The sequence below is a fragment of the Mirounga angustirostris genome, unplaced genomic scaffold, assembly GCF_029215605.1.
Source record: "Mirounga angustirostris isolate CCGP_5_RB_7025 unplaced genomic scaffold, mMirAng1.0.hap1 SCAF_13, whole genome shotgun sequence".
In the NCBI taxonomy this organism is placed as follows: domain Eukaryota; kingdom Metazoa; phylum Chordata; class Mammalia; order Carnivora; family Phocidae; genus Mirounga; species Mirounga angustirostris.
This window is the reverse complement of record NW_026991721.1, coordinates 5,067,124-5,085,693: the sequence shown is the minus strand read 5'-3', so window position 1 is coordinate 5,085,693 and position 18,570 is coordinate 5,067,124. Positions and strand designations below refer to the sequence as shown.

Below are 18,570 nucleotides of genomic sequence, written 5' to 3'. Positions count from 1 at the left end.
GGAGATGGCCCGGGCTGTTCCCGAACTCATGACAAGTTCACTGGTGGTCCCTGCAAGGCGATCCTTGGCCAGGAGGGGTCCCTTCAGGATCCTGCAACACCCATCTCACCCACCAGTGCCTCCCCAGCTGGGCCCCCGATTTGCTGTGTAGCCTTAGACCAGTGGCTGCCCCTCTCTGGGCCTGGTTCCTGAGTAAGGGCTGTCAGGCTCAGCCCCAGCCCAGCCCCGCCTGGTGCCGGCTCTGCCACTGCCTTCGCCTGGCTCAGCTCCAGACAGCAGGGCAGGGCTGTCACATGCTGAGCCACGTGACGGGCAGCGGCTGGGGGCTCTATCCCACGCAGAGGACGGGGGGCCTCTGCAGCCCTTTCCCCCTGTCCCAGCTGGCTGAAGCCTCCAGGGCAACCAGAGCAGCTGTGGGCCAGGAGACCTCTCCTGCCCCCCAGGTAGGCAGGGGGAGCGGGGAGGGCCGGGGCGGTGAGAAGCATCTCCCAGGTGCCGGGTTGGCCCAGAGGCCCCGGGCCAGGATACCAGGCAGACACCCAGGGCACCAAGACAGAGGGGCAGTGGCGGGCCCAGGGTGGCAGGCACGGGGCGATGGCACAAAGGATGCTCCTGGCCCCACACCTGTAATCTAATCACCTGCCTGTCTGACACCAGCAGCTGCTCGGGAACCGTCCCCCTTTGTGCTGGCTCCGACAGGTGTGCCTGGGGTGGGGGCCGCGGTGAGACAGAGGACGGGCCCCCTTGGCACAGCTCAGGCACCAGAGGAGGAAGACCACAGGAACCGCCATAGTGACACTTATGTGACAGCAACCTAGAGGGCAGAGGGTGGAGTGCTACCCCAGGTGGTGGGAGGGGGCCTCTGGGGATGGACACGGCCCCTCTGCTCCAGAGTGACAAGCTTCCAGTGTGGTCCCAGCCCTGCCGTTCATGCCCTGTGTGCTCAAGTCCGGTCCCCTCTCCGGGGCTCTGTTTTCGCATTGTGAAATGTCAGGTTGCAGGATGACCTGTCCTGAGAAGGGGTGCTGGATGAGGTGACATGGATGGACACAGATGCGGGGAGAGCTAGGGAACAGAGGGGTCAGTGGATGTCGGAAAACCGAGGCTCATGGGGGCCGGGGGCGGGGGCTGGGGGCTGGGGGCAGGGCTTTCCCTGCTATTCCAGGCTACCAGACCCCACCCCACACCAGAATTCCCAGGGCCACAGCCCCAGGCTCTCCTCCTCCTCCAGCTGGGCCTGGGTCTGGTGAGACCTTGGTCTGGACCCCTCAGCTCAGAGCTCCCTGAAGTCCTGCTGTGTGACTTTGGACTTGTGCTGGCCTTCTCTGGGCCCTGGCTCCTTCTCTGTGGTGTGGGAGAGGCCCTTAAGAGAGGTAATAAGTCTCTGTCTGCAGCTTCCAGCCGGCCCAGAGCCCAGGTCAGGCAGGAGGCCAGGGCAGCCCCGCCCCAGGGGCCCGCCCAGCTTCAGACATTTCATAACGACTGCTGACGACAGGGCAGCGGGGCAGAGCAGGGACGGCCAGGAGGAAGGGCAGCTTGGCGGGGCCTCAGGTACGCTGTCCCAGGGAGGCAGGGGTAGAGCAGCTGGCCATCAGGGCCCGGGACCAGGCTGGTGGGCTTGCTCGGGGACACCAGGCTTGCAGGCCTGGCCCCTGGCGGCCACACACACAGGCTGGCTTTGTCTTCCCCTAGCTCCTCTGCCTGCCGGGGGAGAAAGGGGAAGGAGGAAGGAACTTCCCTCTGCCCGGACCTAAGAGCCGGAGAGGGAGGGGCTGAGGAGAGGCTCAGGGGGCTCCTGAGTCTGGTGGCCGACAGCCACCCTCATTTTGTCTGAGCTGGGCCAACACTTGCCTCTCACTGAGGCTACAGCACATCTTTTCCGGAGCTGGGGACCCCAGCTCTGGGCCTGGATGCCCCAGGAGAAATGCACCCCCGTCCCTGGGGGGTGGCGCGGGGCAAGCATCCATCTGGCAACACACAGTTTCTGGGCACTGCTAGGCGAGCCGGGTGCTGGGGCCGGGGTACCCAGTGACTCTGGGACATCCCATTCTTGAGCAGGCTCTGCCGGGGCCCGGGAAGGAGGGACTAGCAAGACTCTGCCCTGCCTGGAGGAGGGACTGATCATCAGAGGGACTGGGCCGGCTTCAGGGGAGCTCTCTGTGGGGTGGGGCTGGCGTTGGCTCAGCCCACAGGCTAAGCGTTGATCCCCAGTTCCCTCAGCCCCCATTGTAGGGAGGGGACTCTGCCAGAGCTTCTGGAGAGCCCATGAAAAGCCAGGTTCAGGCTCCAGGGAGAGATCAGATTGGAGACTCTGGGGTATTAGGACCTGTGGGGTCATCAAGGTGGCCCTGTGACCTCCACCTCTGGCAGCCTGATTGAGGTCTCCCAGACCCTCAGAGCCCCATGTTTATCTCTGTCACCCTGGCCAGCTCCATATCCCTGCCCCCACATGGGGCTCCGGTTGATGTCCTTGCCTCCCTGGTGCCCACACTGGGCCAAGGTCTCCTCGGGCTCTACCCCAGGGTCTCCTCCCTGGAGCCCCCTTTGCACAGCTGTCCTTCACAGTCTGTCTGAATAATGCTCGTCAGAGCCATTGTCACTGAGCACTCAGAGGGCTCGGCCCTGCACAGAGCACTGCACGCCTGAATTCTCCCAGCAGCGCCATGGGACAGCTTCAGGTACCATCCCCATTTCACGGATGGGGAAGGCGAGCCAGAGAAGAGCTGAGCAACCCGCCCAAGGACTCCCAGCCCACAAACAGGGCTGCTGGGATTCGACCCCAGATCACTGGGCCCTGACACCATACCAAAGGGGTGCTCTTAGGGAGGCACCTGGGTGGTTCAGTCGGTTGAGCATCCAACTCTTTTTTTTTTTTTTTTTAAGATTTTATTTATTTGACAGAGAGAGAGACAGCGAGAGCAGGAACACAAGCAGGGGGAGTGGGAGAGGGAGAAGCAGGCCTCCCGCCAAGCGGGGAGCCCGATGCGGGACTCTATCCCAGGACCCTGGGATCATGACCTGAGCCGAAGGCAGACGCTTAACGACTGAGCCACCCAGGCGCCCGAGCATCCAACTCTTGATCTCAGCTCAAGTTCTTATCTCAGGGTTGTGAGTTCAAAACCCCACATTGGGCTCCACACTGGGTATGGAGCCTACTTTAAAAAAAAGGGGGGGTTCCCTTAGGAGGCATCCAGGACAGCTCAGGAAGCTGAGACGGAGAGAATGACAAGAGTATGCGGAGGCTGGGTGGGGAGAAGGGGGGGATCCTGTGCCATGGAGAGCTCATCAGCAGGCCTGGCCACCGTGCAGGGCTGGGGTGGGGGCAGTAGATTCCCAGCAGACCTGCGTGCCCAGCTTACTCACCCCTCCCTGACGCCATGCGACCTGTGTGGGCCTCAGCTTCCCCTAGGGGTGCCGTGCAACACCTGCTCATTATGATGATTAGAGGAGTCCCCAGGCCCAGGGCCTTGAGGGGATGTGGCATGTCCTCCCCTGGCCTCCAAACCAAGGGAAACAGGCCTGTCCCTTGTCATCATCAACTGACTTAGCAAGTCCCACCCCACCCACCTCACCCAAGAGCTGAAGGTCAGGAATAGATGCAGTGCAGCAGGCGGTTGAAGCTGGGGCACCCTTAGCGGGCAGGGGACCCCTGGGCCCGCCAGTCCCTGGGACCTCTCAGCACTCAGCCCGAGGAGGCCACAAGGGGAAGCAGGGTGGGAACTGATGGGAATAGTGAAGAGACAGAGGCAGAGAGCAGGGTACAACCAGTGTGTCTTCTCACCCTTGAGGGCACCGCCCAAGTCCAGCCCCACGCCCCTGCCCACGGGCCCTGCATCTGCAGTTCAAGCCAGCCCCCAAGGGGTCCCCTCTCCCAAGGGGTCAGGCTGCCACGTAGGGGCATGAAGAGTGGAGGTGGGCAGCCCTCTGTTCCTCCGGATTCCTCTGCATCCAGGTTTCCAGTGTAGAGAAGCTGGGTGGTCTTGGGCCACCTCCTTGCCCTCTCTGTGCCGAGGTGTCCCTCTCCTTGCAGGGGACAAGACGGTGCCCTAGGCAGGCTGTTGTGGTGGTCAAATGAGTCATGCAGGCACAGGAAATGTCACTCAACATCCTTACGAGCTTCCTAGTATCACATGTACCCCGGGGGTGCGGGGTTGGGGGGTGGAGGTGGGCTCAAAGACCCCGGCGCAGGCCCATCCAGGAAGCCCCTCATCTGTGTATCCTTTGTGAGGTCACAGGCCCAGCCGCCCCCCCTCCAGACCCCAGGCAGGAGGTGGCCTGGGCTCCTGGACACACCTGGGCAGTGCCCAGCTTCCGATCCCGTAACAGGCACCTCTTGGTCCCTCAGTCCAGTGACCAACCTGGGGGGGGGGGCAATATGGGGTGAGTTGGCCTCAGTGTTGCTAGGCGAGGCTGCTGGAATGTTCTGTCCGGGCCTGCACCCCCACAAAGTTCCCCACCCCTCCCTCGCCCAGAGGTGTGCCATTCCAGTTACGTGTCTTACATTTTTGTGGGTTCTGCAAACATTTCTTTTTTTTTTTTTTTAAGATTTTTTATTTATTTGACAGAGAGAGACACAGAGAGAGAGAGAACACAAGCAGGGGGAGTGGGAGAGGGAGAAGCAGGCTCCCCACTGAGCAGGGAGCCCGATGCGGGACTCGATCCCAGGACCCTGGGATCATGACCTGAGCTGAAGGCAGACGCTTAACGACTGAGCCACCCAGGCATCCCTCTGCAGACATTTCTTTTTTTTTTTTTTTTTCCTCTGCAGACATTTCTTATGAAAAGGCAAAGAACCCTGCGGGGGCAGGTGAGGTGGGTGTGCTTTGCCCTCCACATCCATCAGCAGGGGTCCGGAGGTGCCCGCGAGACAGAACAAGGAGTGGTGGCGGGTGGGGAGGAAGAAACACTTGTTAGGTACTTAGTGATCACAACCGCAGCTGACCTTTCTCGAGCCCCGTATCATGTGCGCAGTGGCCAACACTTTAGGGGGCCTTATGTCATTTACTCGTCTGGACGATGGCAAGTGCTATTATCCTCACTCTACAGACAAGGAAATTGAGGCAGAGAGATGAGTGACCTGCCCGAGGTCATAAGGCCAGTAGGAGGCCGAGCCGGGGGACAAGCCCAGATGGCAGCTCTGGAGGCCGGTAGGGCTCTTGGCTCCTGGGCCTCTGCACTGACCAGCTCCCCTTCCACCAAGAAGGAGGGTGGGGTCTGGGGCAAGGCTGGGGCCCATGGGGCCTGCCTTGTGCCCCCAGGCAACTGCTCTGTTTCTCCTGACCAGAGCAGGAGGCCTGTGGGGTCAGCCTGGCCCCCCATCATGCCCAGAGCTCCAGCCAGCAGAGTGCCCTTCGGGCCGGGCCATCTGATTGGCTGGAGCAGGCTCAGCTCTCAGGGCCATGGATCACTCCAGAATTCTGAGGGCTGTGGGGTAGCCACTTAACAACTGGCAGCCTTGGCCGTGCTGATGCCCAGCCCTGTGCTCAGAACTGGACAGCATGGTCTCATCTTTGAAAAACAGCTTGTCAGCTGGTGGGCACTATTGTTACCCCCCTGCCAGATAAGGAGATCAAGGCACTAGGACCTAACTCAGGTAGTTAGGCAAAGAGGGGCCAGTGGGAGAGAGGATGAAACCCACTCCCCGTGAGAGGGAATAATCAGGGCGGGCTGCCTAGAGGAGGCGTTCACCAAGCCGAGACCTGAAGGAAAGGCAGTCTGAGAGGGCAGGAGGAAAGGGTCCCCACGGGTCCTTGGCACCAGGCCAAGAAGCGAGTACGTCACCCTGCTCCTCTGATGAGCTTCAAGTAAACAGGTGGGGGCCCGGGGGAATGTGGGGGCCGCACCCAGATCTCCTGCCCTGGCTGCTGACAGCATGGAAGCATCACTGCCCCCTCAGCCCCTGCCCCCCACTGTTCCCCGCTCTTCCAACGCTGGGGCCGCTGACGGGGCATAGGCCGCGGAGGCCACTGCCCAGGTCACCCGGCCCCCTGAGCCGCCACGGGCCAGCCGGGCCTCCCCAGGCAGTGCCCTCGGGAGACGGGCAGGAGACACTGTATTCTGTGCCTGGATTGTCCCACAGTGGTGGCCATGGTGGCTGTTAGTGGACTGTCCTCTACTTATCATCTCTTCCTGGTTATTCCGCGCAGGCCTGGCAAGGATGAGGACTGCCCCATCTCCAGGAGGGGCGCCAGAGTGGGATGGGGGCATGGCTCGGGGCTAATTTCTGTGTGGCAGGGAGAAGAGAGGTCCCGTGGCTGCTTGCGGAGGGGCTGCTTGCGGAGGAGCTCCTCCCAAGCCCCCCGCACTGTCCCGCACCCACCTCAGACTCCAGGGCTCTCCTGCCCACTGGCCAAGGGGAAGGGACTGTGTGTGTGAGTGTGTACGCGTGTGCACGGGGTGCAGCCCAGGCCCTCTGGGGTTACACGCGAGTCCTTGTAGAAGTGTCCGTGAGCCCATAGAGGTACAGCCAGGGGCGCGGGGAGAATGCCCATGAAAGTGGAGAGCCCCGGCCCACGCTGCCCCCTCCCTGCAGGATGGACCCCTTCGCGGACACCCTGCGGCGGCTGCGGGAGGCCTTCTGCTCAGGGCGGACGAGGCCCGCTGAGTTCCGGGCGGCGCAGCTCAAGAGCCTGGGCCGCTTCCTGCGGGACAACAAGCAGCTTCTGCAGGAGGCGCTGGTGCAGGACCTGCGCAAGGTGGGCGGAAGGAGGGCAGGGCTGGGGAGGCAGGGGTGGGGGGCATGCGGGATGGGGGCTGCAGCTTCCTCCTTGAGGGGGGACTAAGCGCCCGGCAAACCCTACCCCCTTCCCTGTGCCCTGACCGCCTCTTCACCTCCTCTGCACACGTCCATCCCCGCATTTCTCATCCACTCAGCAACGTTTTACTGAGCACCTACCATGTGCCGGGTCTCCCGTTCTAGGCTCTGGGGATACAACAGAAAGTAAAACAAAGCCCCTGTGCCCAGGAGCTGGCCTTCTGGAGGGAGGCACAAAACAATAAAGAACTAATTGTATAGCATGTTGGATGGTTTCAGGTGCCATGGAGAGACATTCCCAGGGTGAAAGGGGCGAGAGGGAGGACGCGGAGCAGGGCGCTGTTGTAGAGGTGGGAGTCAGGGGCAGTTTCTCTGAGGAGATGGCATTTGAGCAGAGACCTGCAGGAGGGAGAACACTGGAGGAAATGGCGGTGGGCACAGCATGTGCAAAGGCCCTGAGGCAGGAGGCCCTTGTGCTTGAGGAGCAGCAAAGAGGCCAGCATACCTGGAGGGGAGTGAGAGACGCCGAGATGTACAAAAGATGAGGTCCAGGGAGGCAGATCACACCATGTATCGCCTTGTAGGCCACGGGTGAGTTCAGTTTCACTCAGAAAGGTGGGCGTCATTGGCCTCTCTCCAAACCCGCAAGCCTGAGGCCTCGGCTCCTCCCAATTCCCACAGCAGCCACAGCAATGCATTTGCTTGCGGGCAGCCTCCCGCCCCCTCAGCCGACAGGGCCTCATGCTTGACTACTCCTGCCCCAGAACAGCTGTCCGGGGGGTTCTTCTCAGGACAAAATGTCCTCTGCACTTCCCACTAAGGCCACAGTGTCCAGACCCACCCCCTGTGTTCCACCAGCCCCCTCAGGGCCAGGCCCGTGGCTCCTTCCCAACCGGTGAGGTCCCACCCTTCCAGTGGGCTGAGGGAGACCCCGGGGCCAGCAGAGTCAGGGGCCCTCAGTAGCTTCCTTGGGACCCTCCAGACTCACAGGCACCCCACCAAGTGTCCGCCCTGTCCCCAGAACAGTCATAGACTTTGAGACTCGTGCCTCATGGCATCCAGGGTCATCCCTTGGGGACAGCAAAGTAGGGCTACGAGGACTTATCTTGAGGGCTTGGCTTCCTGGGGATGCCTGCTCCCTTTCTCGGTGTCTCCAAACCTGCTCTTAACCCTGATGCCCCGGGACTGTAGCCAGGTGAGGCCCGGGCTTCCTTGTCAGCCGTTTCTGGAATCATCTGTTTTCCCATTTATGAAACCAGGGTGCTCTCCTCGACAGTCCTCACCCCTGCCGCCTGGTGCCATCACCTTACCGCTCTGCTCCTTGCTAACCAGGAACATAGCAAGCCTTTGCCCACCTCAGAGCCTTTGCTCACACTATGCCCTTTGTCTGGAATATTCTGCCTCCAGGTATCCATCGGCTCCCTCCCTCCCGATCCTCACTGCTCAGATGTCACCTCATCCCAGAGGCCAGCACTGATAATCTTGTAGAAAGCAAAGCAAACACACACACATGCACACAGAGGCGCACACTCACGCACTGATGCATGCCCCTGCACTCACATGCGCATGAGCGTGAGCAGCCCCCCGACACACATGCACGCGCACATGCACACACTCCAGCAATCTCTGTCCCCCTCCCCGTTTCACTTCCATTGCTCTGGTCACGTCCGTGTTCTCAGCATCATGGCGGCTGTCCCCCTACAACGTCAGCTCTGCAGGGCAGGCTCTCCGCGCTCTCAGTCACTGCTGCGTTCCTGGCACAGGAAGGGCTCCTGAGCGCTGGAAGCACTCACTGAACCCGGAGTGAATGAATGAAGGAGCAAGTGAGAGGCCACGACCGCGGTCCCCCAGCCCGAACCCTGCCCCTGTCTCTCCCCTGCAGTCAGCCTTCGAGGCGGAGATGTCTGAGATCGGAATCAGCCAGAACGAGATTGACTTGGCCCTCAGGAATCTGAGGGCCTGGATGAAGGATGAGAAAGTGCCCAAGAATCTGGTGAGCTGGCCTGGGGGGTGAGGGCGCGCGGGCAGCCTCGCCAGCTGGAGGGTGGCGCGGAGGGGCTGGGAGTCTCAAGGCCCCACCACTCACCACCACGGTGGCCCCGGGGCCCAGGCCACGCAGCTGGACTCAGCCTTCATCCGGAAGGAGCCCTTCGGCCTGGTGCTCATCATTGCCCCCTGGAACTACCCCGTGAACTTGACCTTGGTGCCCCTGGTGGGCGCCCTCGCTGCAGGTGAGAGCAGTTTCCACCTTCCCTCTGCCCGCTGTCCCCATCCTCAGGCCTCATGGTGGCCCATAGAGCCAGGGAGTGGGGAGCTGGTGATGAGTGACTAAGAAAAGCTGGTTCTCGCCTGGCCCACCATCCCTGGGCAGTGGGGCCTTGGTCCTGTCAGTCTCTGAGCCAGATTCTTCACCTGAGAGCAGAGTGGGCCAGGCACCCGCCCTGCAGGTGTAAGGACTGAATGGAGATGGGAGGGGCCACCCCTCTCCCAGCGCTCCCCCTGCCCTGCCCTGCCCTGCAGGGAACTGCGTGGTGCTGAAGCCATCGGAGTTCAGCAGGAGCACCGAGAAGATCCTGGCTGAGGTGCTGCCCCGATACCTGGACCAGGTGAGCAGGGCACGGAGTGGGCTGAGCAGCTACACTTGGGCTCAGCAGGACCAGGCAGGCCCCCTTGGGCAGGACCCAAGTTCCAACCTCCATCCTGCCTCGTCTGGATTGTGCGGCCATGGCGGGGTCGCTGCCCCCTCAGACTCTTCCCCTCTGAGTGAAACAGAGGGGCAGTGATCACAGCTGTGCTCTGAGGAGTGTGTCCCCGGGGACTCCCATCTGTCTTCTGGTCAGCCCTGACCACCCCGCCCTGGCCTCCTCTCCCCGCCAGCCCCAGCCAGGCTCTAACCTCACGCCTTTTGGGACACGGGGCAGCTCCCTGCTCCCACCTTGCTCCCATCTGGTTCATCTAGAGCCCCGGAAACTGTGGGTCAGGCCAGGCAACTGGGGGAGCGGACGCATGCGGCAGCCCCCTGCGTTCCCCAGGCTGGGGTCCCAGAGGGAACCGTCTGCCACCCCGTCTTGCAGAGCTGCTTTGCCGTGGTGCTAGGAGGGCCCCAGGAGACCGGGCAGCTGCTGGAGCACAAGTTTGACTACATCTTCTTCACGGGTGAGGCCAGGTGCCCACTGCGGGCGGGGCTTGGGGGGCTCAGCATGGGGGCTGGTGGAGCCCAGCCACCCCCTCAGGGGTCTTGTCACCAACCCTGAGAGAGGCCACAGGGACCCAGGCACACAGACAGCCAGGAAGGAAGCAGACCGGCTCCAGGACAAGCTTGCTCGATGCTCCTAGAGCAGGCTGGGGAGCAACCCTGACCCCTAGGACCCTCCGGAGGCCCCGCCACTGGTCACAGTCTCACGGATCCCAGCATCTGCCCGTGCCGAGTTCCCCTTGTGCCAGGTGCCCCCGGGACCTTATACGCCACCCACTGGCCTCAGGACCTTAGACATGACCCGACTGACCCAGGGCCCTTGTGGAGGGCTGGACAGATGAGGGCTTGGAGGCCAAGGTAACAAAGAGCCACGGCACCCAGCTGGGGTCACCCCAGGGACCAGGATGGGGGAAGGCTGGATTTTCGTCCCAGGCCTTTAAGTTAGAAGTTTTCTCCGAGGTCATCTGCCACCAACCTGGCTCGTGCCCATGAGGCCCAGACACCACCTGGCTTCAGGAGGGAGTTTCTATAAGGGTGAAAGAGCTGGGGAGGCAGGGAGCCATGTTACCTGGCTGAGGTTCTGGAGGAGAGAGAAAGCAGACAGGGCAGACAGCAGCTTCTGAGCCTTCCTGCTCCCTGGCCTCGTGCCTTGCGCACCTTGTCCACATCAGAGCAAGGGGAGTGCTGTCCCTGCCTTTCTCCCCCCGAGACCCTGCCACAAGCTCAGGACAGGGCCCATGGGCCCTCAGCTTGGCTGACAGGGAGCCTGCTATAGAAGCAGGGGGCAGAGTCCTCAGCTGGTCCCAGATTCCTAGTGGCTGGTGGAGCAGGAGGAGACATGGGGAGGGGTGGCCCACCTTCTACCATCCTACCCGGCAGCTCCTTGGGCTTTGGGTCTTGACCCCCCATGACTGGGGCCGGGAACCTGGGCAGCCTGCGCAGATGCTGCGACAAGCTCCTGACTCTCCAGACCTGTCCTTATCTGATGACAGTCACAGGTCTGTCTTGAGGACATGTGAACTCGTGGAAGCCTTTGTCACAGCCTGTGGCCTGGGGAAGCATCCACTCGCTCGCTCACTGTTTTCTGAGAGAACGTGCCCTGTCCAGACACTGTCCAAGCCTTGGATAAAGCGAGGGTTAAGGAGACAAAGCCTCCCACCCCAGAAGAGCTCACATTATAACGGGGGGACAGGAGACAGAGAGTGAAAAATAGCACAGGAATAATGGGGCCCTCGGAAGGGACTCGGGTAGGGAAGCACAGCAGGATTCAACAGACAAGGGGGGCCTCACAGACAAGATGTTTCTGAAAGACAGGAGGACCTGAGGGAGGAGTGGACAGGTGATGGAACGTGGGTGGGCCTGGAGCTGGGTGGGCCGGGGGGAAGGCAGGGAAGCTGGAGGAGGTGAAAGCAGGGACATCAGGCTCCCAGGCAGTGGTGGCCAGAGAGGGCCATCCCAGTAGAAATGGCAACAAGGGACCCTGGGCCAGGCATGGGCAGGAACATCTTGAGGTCAGTGTACTTTAGGTCGGGGAGGGGAATGGGGGGGGGTACTGTGAGACCCTGGAGATCAACCCAGAGGAGAGATGGAGACCAGTAGGTGGCCACTTGAGCCAAGGGTCAGGAGCAGAGGGAAGGGTGGGTGGGGAGGGTGGCGGGGCTGCCAGGTTAGGTTAGAGAGACCTAAATGGCAGTCCCTGGAGCTGGACTCTGGCCTTGGACCAGAGCAGTCTCTTCCAATTCTAGAGAAGACTGGAGAGATGGGGAGGGGTGCAGAGTGACATGCCAGCAAGAGTCACTGGTAGGAGGAGCCTGGGATCAGAAGCAGGGCGAGGGGTTCCTGGATTTCTAACATGGCAGGTCAGGAGAGGGAGCCAAGGGCCTGGCTTGCTGCAGGGTACAGACCCCTACATGGACCCTGCATTGTTGGGGCTGGTCTGGCTGAGGCCGTGAGCAAGGTCCTGGTGCAGAGACTGGCAGGGGAGGGCCAAGGGGGCTGGCACCCTCCAATTCCACCACCTCTCCAGGGAGGACAGGCCAGGGAGTGAACCCCCCCTAGAGGGGTACCAGCCCCCAGGCTGAGGCCATCCCACCTGGCTGAGGGGACTGAGGGTCACCCTGGTTTCTTTCCACGACCAGGGAGCCCCCGAGTGGGCAGGATCGTCATGGCTGCCGCCGCCAAGCACCTGACACCCGTCACGCTGGAGCTGGGGGGCAAGAACCCCTGCTACGTGGACGACGACTGCGACCCCCAGACCGTGGCCAACCGCGTGGCCTGGTTCCGCTACTTCAACAGCGGCCAGACCTGCGTGGCCCCCGACTACGTCCTGTGCAGCCCGGACACGCAGGAGCGGCTGCTGCCCGCCCTGCAGAGGGCCATCACCCGCTTCTACGGCGAGGACCCCCAGAGCTCCCCGAGCCTGGGCCGCATCATCAGCGAGAAGCACTTCCGGCGGCTCCGGGGCCTGCTGGGCTGTGGCCGCGTGGTCATCGGCGGCCAGAGCGACGAGCGCGACCGCTACATCGGTGAGTCCAGTCCGCCCTGCCGCCGCCGTGGCCACCCTGCCAAGGCCCTTCCAGGACGCGGGTCCCGCCTGGGCCGCGAGCCTGGGCCCCGCCCCCGACACCTCGTCGCCCCGCCCCCGACACCTCGTCGCCCCGCCCCCGCCCCTCGTCGCCCCGCCCCGCCCCGAGGCTCCCGGAGCTGGACCGCCGAGGCCAGCCTGGGCCCCCGCCTCCCTGACCTCCGCTCCACCTGGGCCGGCCCCCGCCGGGGCTGGACAACCCCTCACCGGCCTTCCCGGGGGCTGCGGGGACGCTCTCTTCCCCAGAAGGCCCCTGAGCCCTGCCCGTGCCCCCCTCCCCCGCCCGGCCCCAGGGCTGAGCCGGCCCCTGTGCCCGCAGCCCCCACGGTGCTGGTGGACGTGCAGGAGACCGAGCCGGTGATGCAGGAGGAGATCTTCGGCCCCATCCTGCCCATCGTGAACGTGAGGAGCCTGGACGAGGCCATCGACTTCATCAACCGTCGGGAGAAGCCCCTGGCCCTGTATGCCTTCTCCAACAGCAATCAGGTGGGGTGGGGGGGGACTCAGGTAGAGCTGAGTGGGGGCTGGACAGAGGTGAGGGCAGGGGCACCTGGATGGTTAGGTGGTGACAGCAGAAGGGGAGGTGGGTCCAGGACTGGAATGGACCAAGAGCCCTGGAGGGAGGGTTTGGGGTCCTGCTTTTCTGGAACAGTCACAGGAATTCTGGATGGTGGCACTCTTGGGTCTGTCACTGTGATTTCTCCCTGGGGCAGCCGGGCCTCCTCTCCTCCAACCTAAGCCACAGTCTCTTAGGCCATTAGTGGGCAGTTCCCCCCAGGGTCTTCTCCAGGGTTCAGTGTCCCTGCTCCATAAGCGCCCCCCTCTGTCTTCTTCATCATTGGCTGGTGGTCACGTGTCCCCTTCTGGTGCCTGGCTCATAGAAGGCACACACAGAATGGAGTGGAATGACTAGGGGAGAGCGAAGGACTAGAACATGCAGGGACACTGAACCCCAGCCCCCTGGCCTGCTCAGCCCCTGGGGGCATCCTGGGAGCCTCAAGGGCACAGGGCAGGCGTCCACAGCTCAGGACACCCAGCTGTTATGAGATCCCTCGCAGATTGGACAGTGTGGTTTTCTTAAAAGATTTTATTTATTTATTTGAAGAGAGAGAGAGCATGAGCAAGGGGTAGGGGCAGAGGGAGAGGGAGAAGCAGACTCCCCGCTGAGCAGGGAGCGCCATGCAGGACTCGATGTAGGACTTGATCCCAGGACCCTGAGATCATGACCTGAGCCAAAGGCAAATGCTTAACTGACTGAGCCACCCAGGCGCCTGGGCAGTATGTTTTTAATAAACTTTTTATTTTGGAATAATTTTAGCTTTACAGAAGACAAAGATAGTCCAGGGAGTCCCAATATAACCCGCTACCAGTTTCCCCCATTTAAGGGCCCTTATGTTCATCAAAACTAAGAGACGGCGGTTGGTCCATTACCGTTAACGACACTCCAAATTTGACTTGGATTTCACGCTTTTCTTTCTGCCCCAAGAGCCCAGATAGGGCCCCACATTGCATTTAGTTGTCATGGCTCTCCGGTCCGCGACTACCTCTCAGCTTGGGAGGTGCTGACCAGGTCCCTTGCAGCATGTCCCCAACCTCAGTGCTCTGCTATTTGTCTCATGAAAGAACACCAGGGATGCGAGGGCTGGCCTCTGCCCTCCTATCAGGGGTTGAGAGCCACACATCACTGGTGAGGCCAAGGTCCTGTCTGCCAGGTGTCTCCACCACGAGACCTTCCTCTTCTTTGGGAGCAAGTGGCTCTGTGGAAGGAGTGTGATTGAGCACCACCTGCTGAAGGGGGACACCTACTTACGTCCCCCAGAATCTGTAAGAAAGATTTGGCTCCTAAATCACTTCTATCAGCATGGACTGGTACGCATCTGCTTTATTCTCCGGCTTTCAATGCAACACCACCTTGTGTTCTTCTCAGCTTGTCCCTCTTTGTGCATTGGGAGCTGCTGTGTCCCTCAGCAACCCCCCCCCCTTTTGTTTTCCAACCACTTCCTTTCAGGGTCCACGAGATGCTTCGGCTCATCCCGTGTTGCCCTTGCTCAGCCCTAGAGTCAGCCATTCCTCCAAGGAGCCTTGCTCTATCTGGATAATACTAACTGTAGAAACTTTGCAACCCGGGTTTTTCGGAAGGGAGCCATCTGGCATTGTGACTTCCAAGCTTTCCTGAATGCCCAGCACTGACTGGCCCGGGGGGACACAAAGTCACACCTACGACCCATGGCTGCCCCCGAGAAACACTGCAACCCTCCTGCTCCCTCTTCTGTCGCTGTTATTGCTGGCCTCCCCGTGATTTCTGAGCCCACTCACGGGGCGGTTCCCTCTTCCCACCATGCAGACAAGCCGTTAGTTCAGGATCACATGTCATAGCTAAATATAGCTGAGTTTTCTGGCAATGATATAGAGTGTTTACTAATCTTTTCCCCCTCTCATTCTTCCAATAAACCTAGAGGTTAAAGAGAAAAGGTCTTCTTTAAGTCAAGCAAGGGCCACATTCATGTTTCTAAAATGCAAATCTGGCTGCATCACCCCATCTAAAGGTCCTCCCTGTGCTGCACACCTGGGTCTCTGCACCTGCCCTTCACTCTGCCTGGGGGGCCCCCTTTCCCCTGAGAGGCAGCAGGCGCATGACATCCCTCCCCTGGGATGCTTCCCTGACTACCTGGCATTTCACCCTGAACTCTCCAGGCCCCCAGGCGACCGCTGGGCTTCCTGCCTCCCTCTTGGCCCCGTGTCTGTGTCCCCAGCACCCTGCACGGGCCACACTCGGGCAGCTGCTCAGGAAACACGTCCCGACTTGGGGGCTCGGTGCCAGGCTGCTACGCGACCACACCCCCCACCTGCGACACCAGCCCTGCAGCTCCCAGGGTGGCCAGACTTCCCGGGGCCCTGCGGGGGTGGCTGGCTGGCCTCCTGCTGCCTGGCCACAAGGCCTCATAGCTGCTCCCCTCCCCGCCCCCAGGTGGTCAAGCGAGTACTGGCCCAGACCAGCAGCGGGGGCTTCTGCGGGAACGACGGTTTCATGCACATGACCCTCGCCAGCCTGCCTTTCGGAGGAGTGGGTAGGTGCCCACAGAGCCCCGCCTTCTCTGCTGTTCCTGGACTGAGGGCACCCCAACACCTCCATCCTGCAGAAACCTTCCAGACCTGTCACGTGCTCCCTTTACTCCACGGGGAGGCTACGAACTGCCCCTTAAACCCTTCCTGTGTCCCCGCAGTCCAGCACTTGGTGTGTCACACACACCCCCCCCGGGAGACAGGGGCTGTTCCCAGCCCGGGGGAAGCCGGGGGAGTGGAGACCCCCGGCCCCAGCAGCCCCCGTGACTGCTGCCAAGTCCTGGCCTCTGAGGCAGGAAACCTCGGGGCTGGTCCCAGTGCGCCCAATGGCTGTGTGATCTGGGGTAGCCAGGTCCCTCTCTGATCCTGTCGCCTCCTTAGCGGCATGGGAGAGCCAGACTGGCGCCTGTCCACACTAGGCACCTGAGCCAGGGTCCGGCAGGGCCTGGCAAATTGTCCGGGTGGGTCTGGATGCTCCCTGGGAGCAGCCGATGCCACACGGGTACATGGCAAGCTGAGAGCAGACGTGGAGGCTGTGTGGGCCCCCGGGACTGGGTCCCACTGCTGGCCCCTGTCCTGGAGCCCCAACCTAGCCCACCTGACTGCCCGTCTCCATCCCGGCCCCTCTACTCCAGGGAAGTGCGGCTGTCTGTCTGGGGGCAGATCCCATCCTGCTACTCCCCACAGGATTGAGCAAGGCCCTGACTCACAGCTTCCTGGGGCCTGGCCCTTCCTGGTCTGGCCATGGTGTCCTGCTCCCACCTCCTCTCCCTGCTTCCCTCCCTGCTGCCCCAGCCACACTGGGCCCGGCCAGGTCCCTGTGTGCCACAGGTCACCCACCTCCAAGGCTGAGTTGTCCCAAGCCTGGGTCCCTCTTGCCCCCACCCCCCCTCTTCCTCTGGTCAGCTCTAGATCCCTCAGGCCTCACTCCCTCCAGGAAGCCCTCCTTCATTACCCCCAACTCCAGCCATTGTGGGTCCCCTGGAGAGGGGGGAGGGTCGGGAGGGTCAGAGGGAGAAGCAGACTCCCCGCCGAGCAGGGAGCCCGATGTGGGACTCGATCCCGGGACTCCAGGATCATGACCTGAGCCGAAGGCAGTTGCCCAACCAACGGAGCCACCCAGGCGCCCCGAGAATCCACACTCTTGACCTATCTTGCCCCAGCACCTGGTGTCTCCGACATTTACCAAGTTGTTGCTGGTGCCAGACTCAGAGCTAAGCCCTTTACCTACACTGCCTCATGACTGGCCCATTTTACAGATGAGGAAACTGAGGTCCTACTGTGTGTGGCTGGCAGAGCCCAGGCGTGTCCAACACGCTCCCAGCTGGCCGCCACGAGGCTGACTGCGGTGTCCCATGCCACCGTACAGGTGCCAGTGGGATGGGCAGCTACCACGGCAAATTCTCCTTCGACACCTTCTCCCACCACCGTGCCTGCCTGCTGCGCTGGCCCGGGCTAGAGAAGATCTACTCTCTCCGCTACCCGCCCTACTCGCCTCGTAACCTGAGGATGCTGCTGGCGGCGATGGAGACCCGCAGCTGCAGCTGCACCCTGCTCTGAGCCTGGCTCACGCCTGTGAGTCTGCTGCCCCTGCCACCTGCGGCCAGTGCAGACGTGCCTCCAAGGAGGAAAAGACCACAGCCCAGACCAGTGCCTGCCCTCCTCCCCACTGGGCCTTCTCTCTGCGAGCCCTCAGCCTCCTCCTCCCTCAGCTGCCCCCCAACTAGGACAGGCCAAGGCAAGGGAGCATGGGAAACAACGAGGTAACCCACTCCCCCACCCCCACACTAGCCACCCGAGTCCTGGGATAGGCCAGGAGATGTGGACACCTCTAAGCCACCCGCCCCTTCCCGTGGAGGATGCAGAAGGGGCCCTGGCATCTGGTCCAGGTCACACCGTGGACCTGCAGCGGCCTCGGCCCTGGGCAGAAATCCCTGCCCTCCCGGAGCTTGTTTCCCTATCTGTACAGGGGAGGTGGTAGCAATCAGCAGCACCTCCAGAGATCACTGGGAGGATTCAGTTTTGGAGTTCAATAATAAATGAGCTGTCGATCCCAAGCTCCAGGCATCCTGTCTCCTCCTTTGGGTGGGGTTAGCCTGTCCCCTCAGGCCTCTCAGGAGTTCTGGGCACATTCCTGTCCCCCCAGTGGCTGGCCCTGGGTGCCTTCCCTTCACCGTGTCCCACACCAGACTCACCCTCTTCCCCGTCCTGCTCATCCTCCTGGGCCCTGATGCCATGGAATGGTCCCTCATCCACTCAGCCACCAAACTAAACCCCTGGGGCCCCCGGCTCAACACCCCGTTCTCACCTCCCAAGTCCCATCTTTGAGCAAGTCCTGATGGTCCTATAATGCTGCAGAACTTGCCAATCCACACACTGGTCACCATGCCCAGGGCCATTTGTCACCTCCCCTTTCCCCACAGGCCTGACCTCAGTACACCACTGACCTTCCCAAAGCTACTGGACCATGCCACCCCTCAGCCTGAACCCTTCAGTGGCTCCCTGTGGCCGCAAGTCAGGACCCACGAGTCCTTGGAGGGCTCCTCCACAGCCCTGTGTCCCCACACCTGGCCTGTCGTCCTTCTCAAGAGGACCTCTGCACACACGCTGGGCATGCCTGCCCTTGGCCTGCCCTATTCCTCCTCGAAGTCAGCTTGGCCATCACATCATCCAAGAAGCCTTGCAAGACCACCTCCCACTACCCCGCCCACCACCAACACACAGGCGGCCCCAAGGGCCTTCTCCGTGCCTGCAGCCTCCGGGGTCCCTCTGCCACACAATCGATCCACTGGGAGGAAACAGTTTGGTGGCTGTTGAGGGACAGGGATCACGAGTCACACACATCGCGGTGAGACTCAGGCGGCCGCACTCTGCAGCTCTAACGCTTGCGCAAAGTTCCTAAACTAGTCCGTGCCTCAGTTTCCCCATCAGGAAAGCGAGAATAATCCTCCACACAGGGCTTCTGGGTAAAGG

The 18,570-nt window shown here is 61.7% G+C and overlaps 1 protein-coding gene across 4 annotated transcripts; it reads left to right on the top strand.

The window, feature by feature from the left end:
* Window positions 1-324: 324 nt before the first annotated feature.
* On the top strand, window positions 325-17,654 carry LOC123856881 (aldehyde dehydrogenase family 3 member B1). Of its 4 annotated transcripts, none has more exons than XM_064576081.1 (10): window positions 1,431-1,551; window positions 6,533-6,695; window positions 8,637-8,747; window positions 8,865-8,985; window positions 9,275-9,360; window positions 9,829-9,910; window positions 12,089-12,475; window positions 12,854-13,020; window positions 15,503-15,602; window positions 16,967-17,654. In XM_064576081.1, exons 2-10 carry the CDS (start codon window positions 6,534-6,536, stop codon window positions 17,155-17,157), a joined length of 1,407 nt encoding a protein of 468 aa, XP_064432151.1. In that variant the 5' UTR covers window positions 1,431-1,551; window position 6,533; the 3' UTR covers window positions 17,158-17,654. The 4 variants fall into 4 exon arrangements, with proteins under 4 accessions (XP_064432149.1, XP_064432151.1, XP_064432150.1 ...); XM_064576080.1 differs by having other exon boundaries at window positions 16,857-17,654; XM_064576079.1 differs by lacking the exon at window positions 1,431-1,551 and adding an exon at window positions 325-443 and having other exon boundaries at window positions 15,503-17,000.
* The last annotated feature ends 916 nt before the right edge of the window (window positions 17,655-18,570 follow it).

What these genes read in the sequence shown, in the direction of transcription:
- LOC123856881 (XM_064576079.1), top strand. Translation starts at nt 6,534, where the DNA reads ATGGACCCCTTCGCGGACACCCTGCGGCGGCTGCGGGAGGCCTTCTGC. An exon ending in AGAAAGTGCCCAAGAATCTG is followed by an intron (nt 8,748 to 8,864) that starts GTGAGCTGGCCT and finishes CCCGGGGCCCAG; the next exon opens with GCCACGCAGCTGGACTCAGC. An exon ending in TGACTACATCTTCTTCACGG is followed by an intron (nt 9,911 to 12,088) that starts GTGAGGCCAGGT and finishes TTCCACGACCAG; the next exon opens with GGAGCCCCCGAGTGGGCAGG.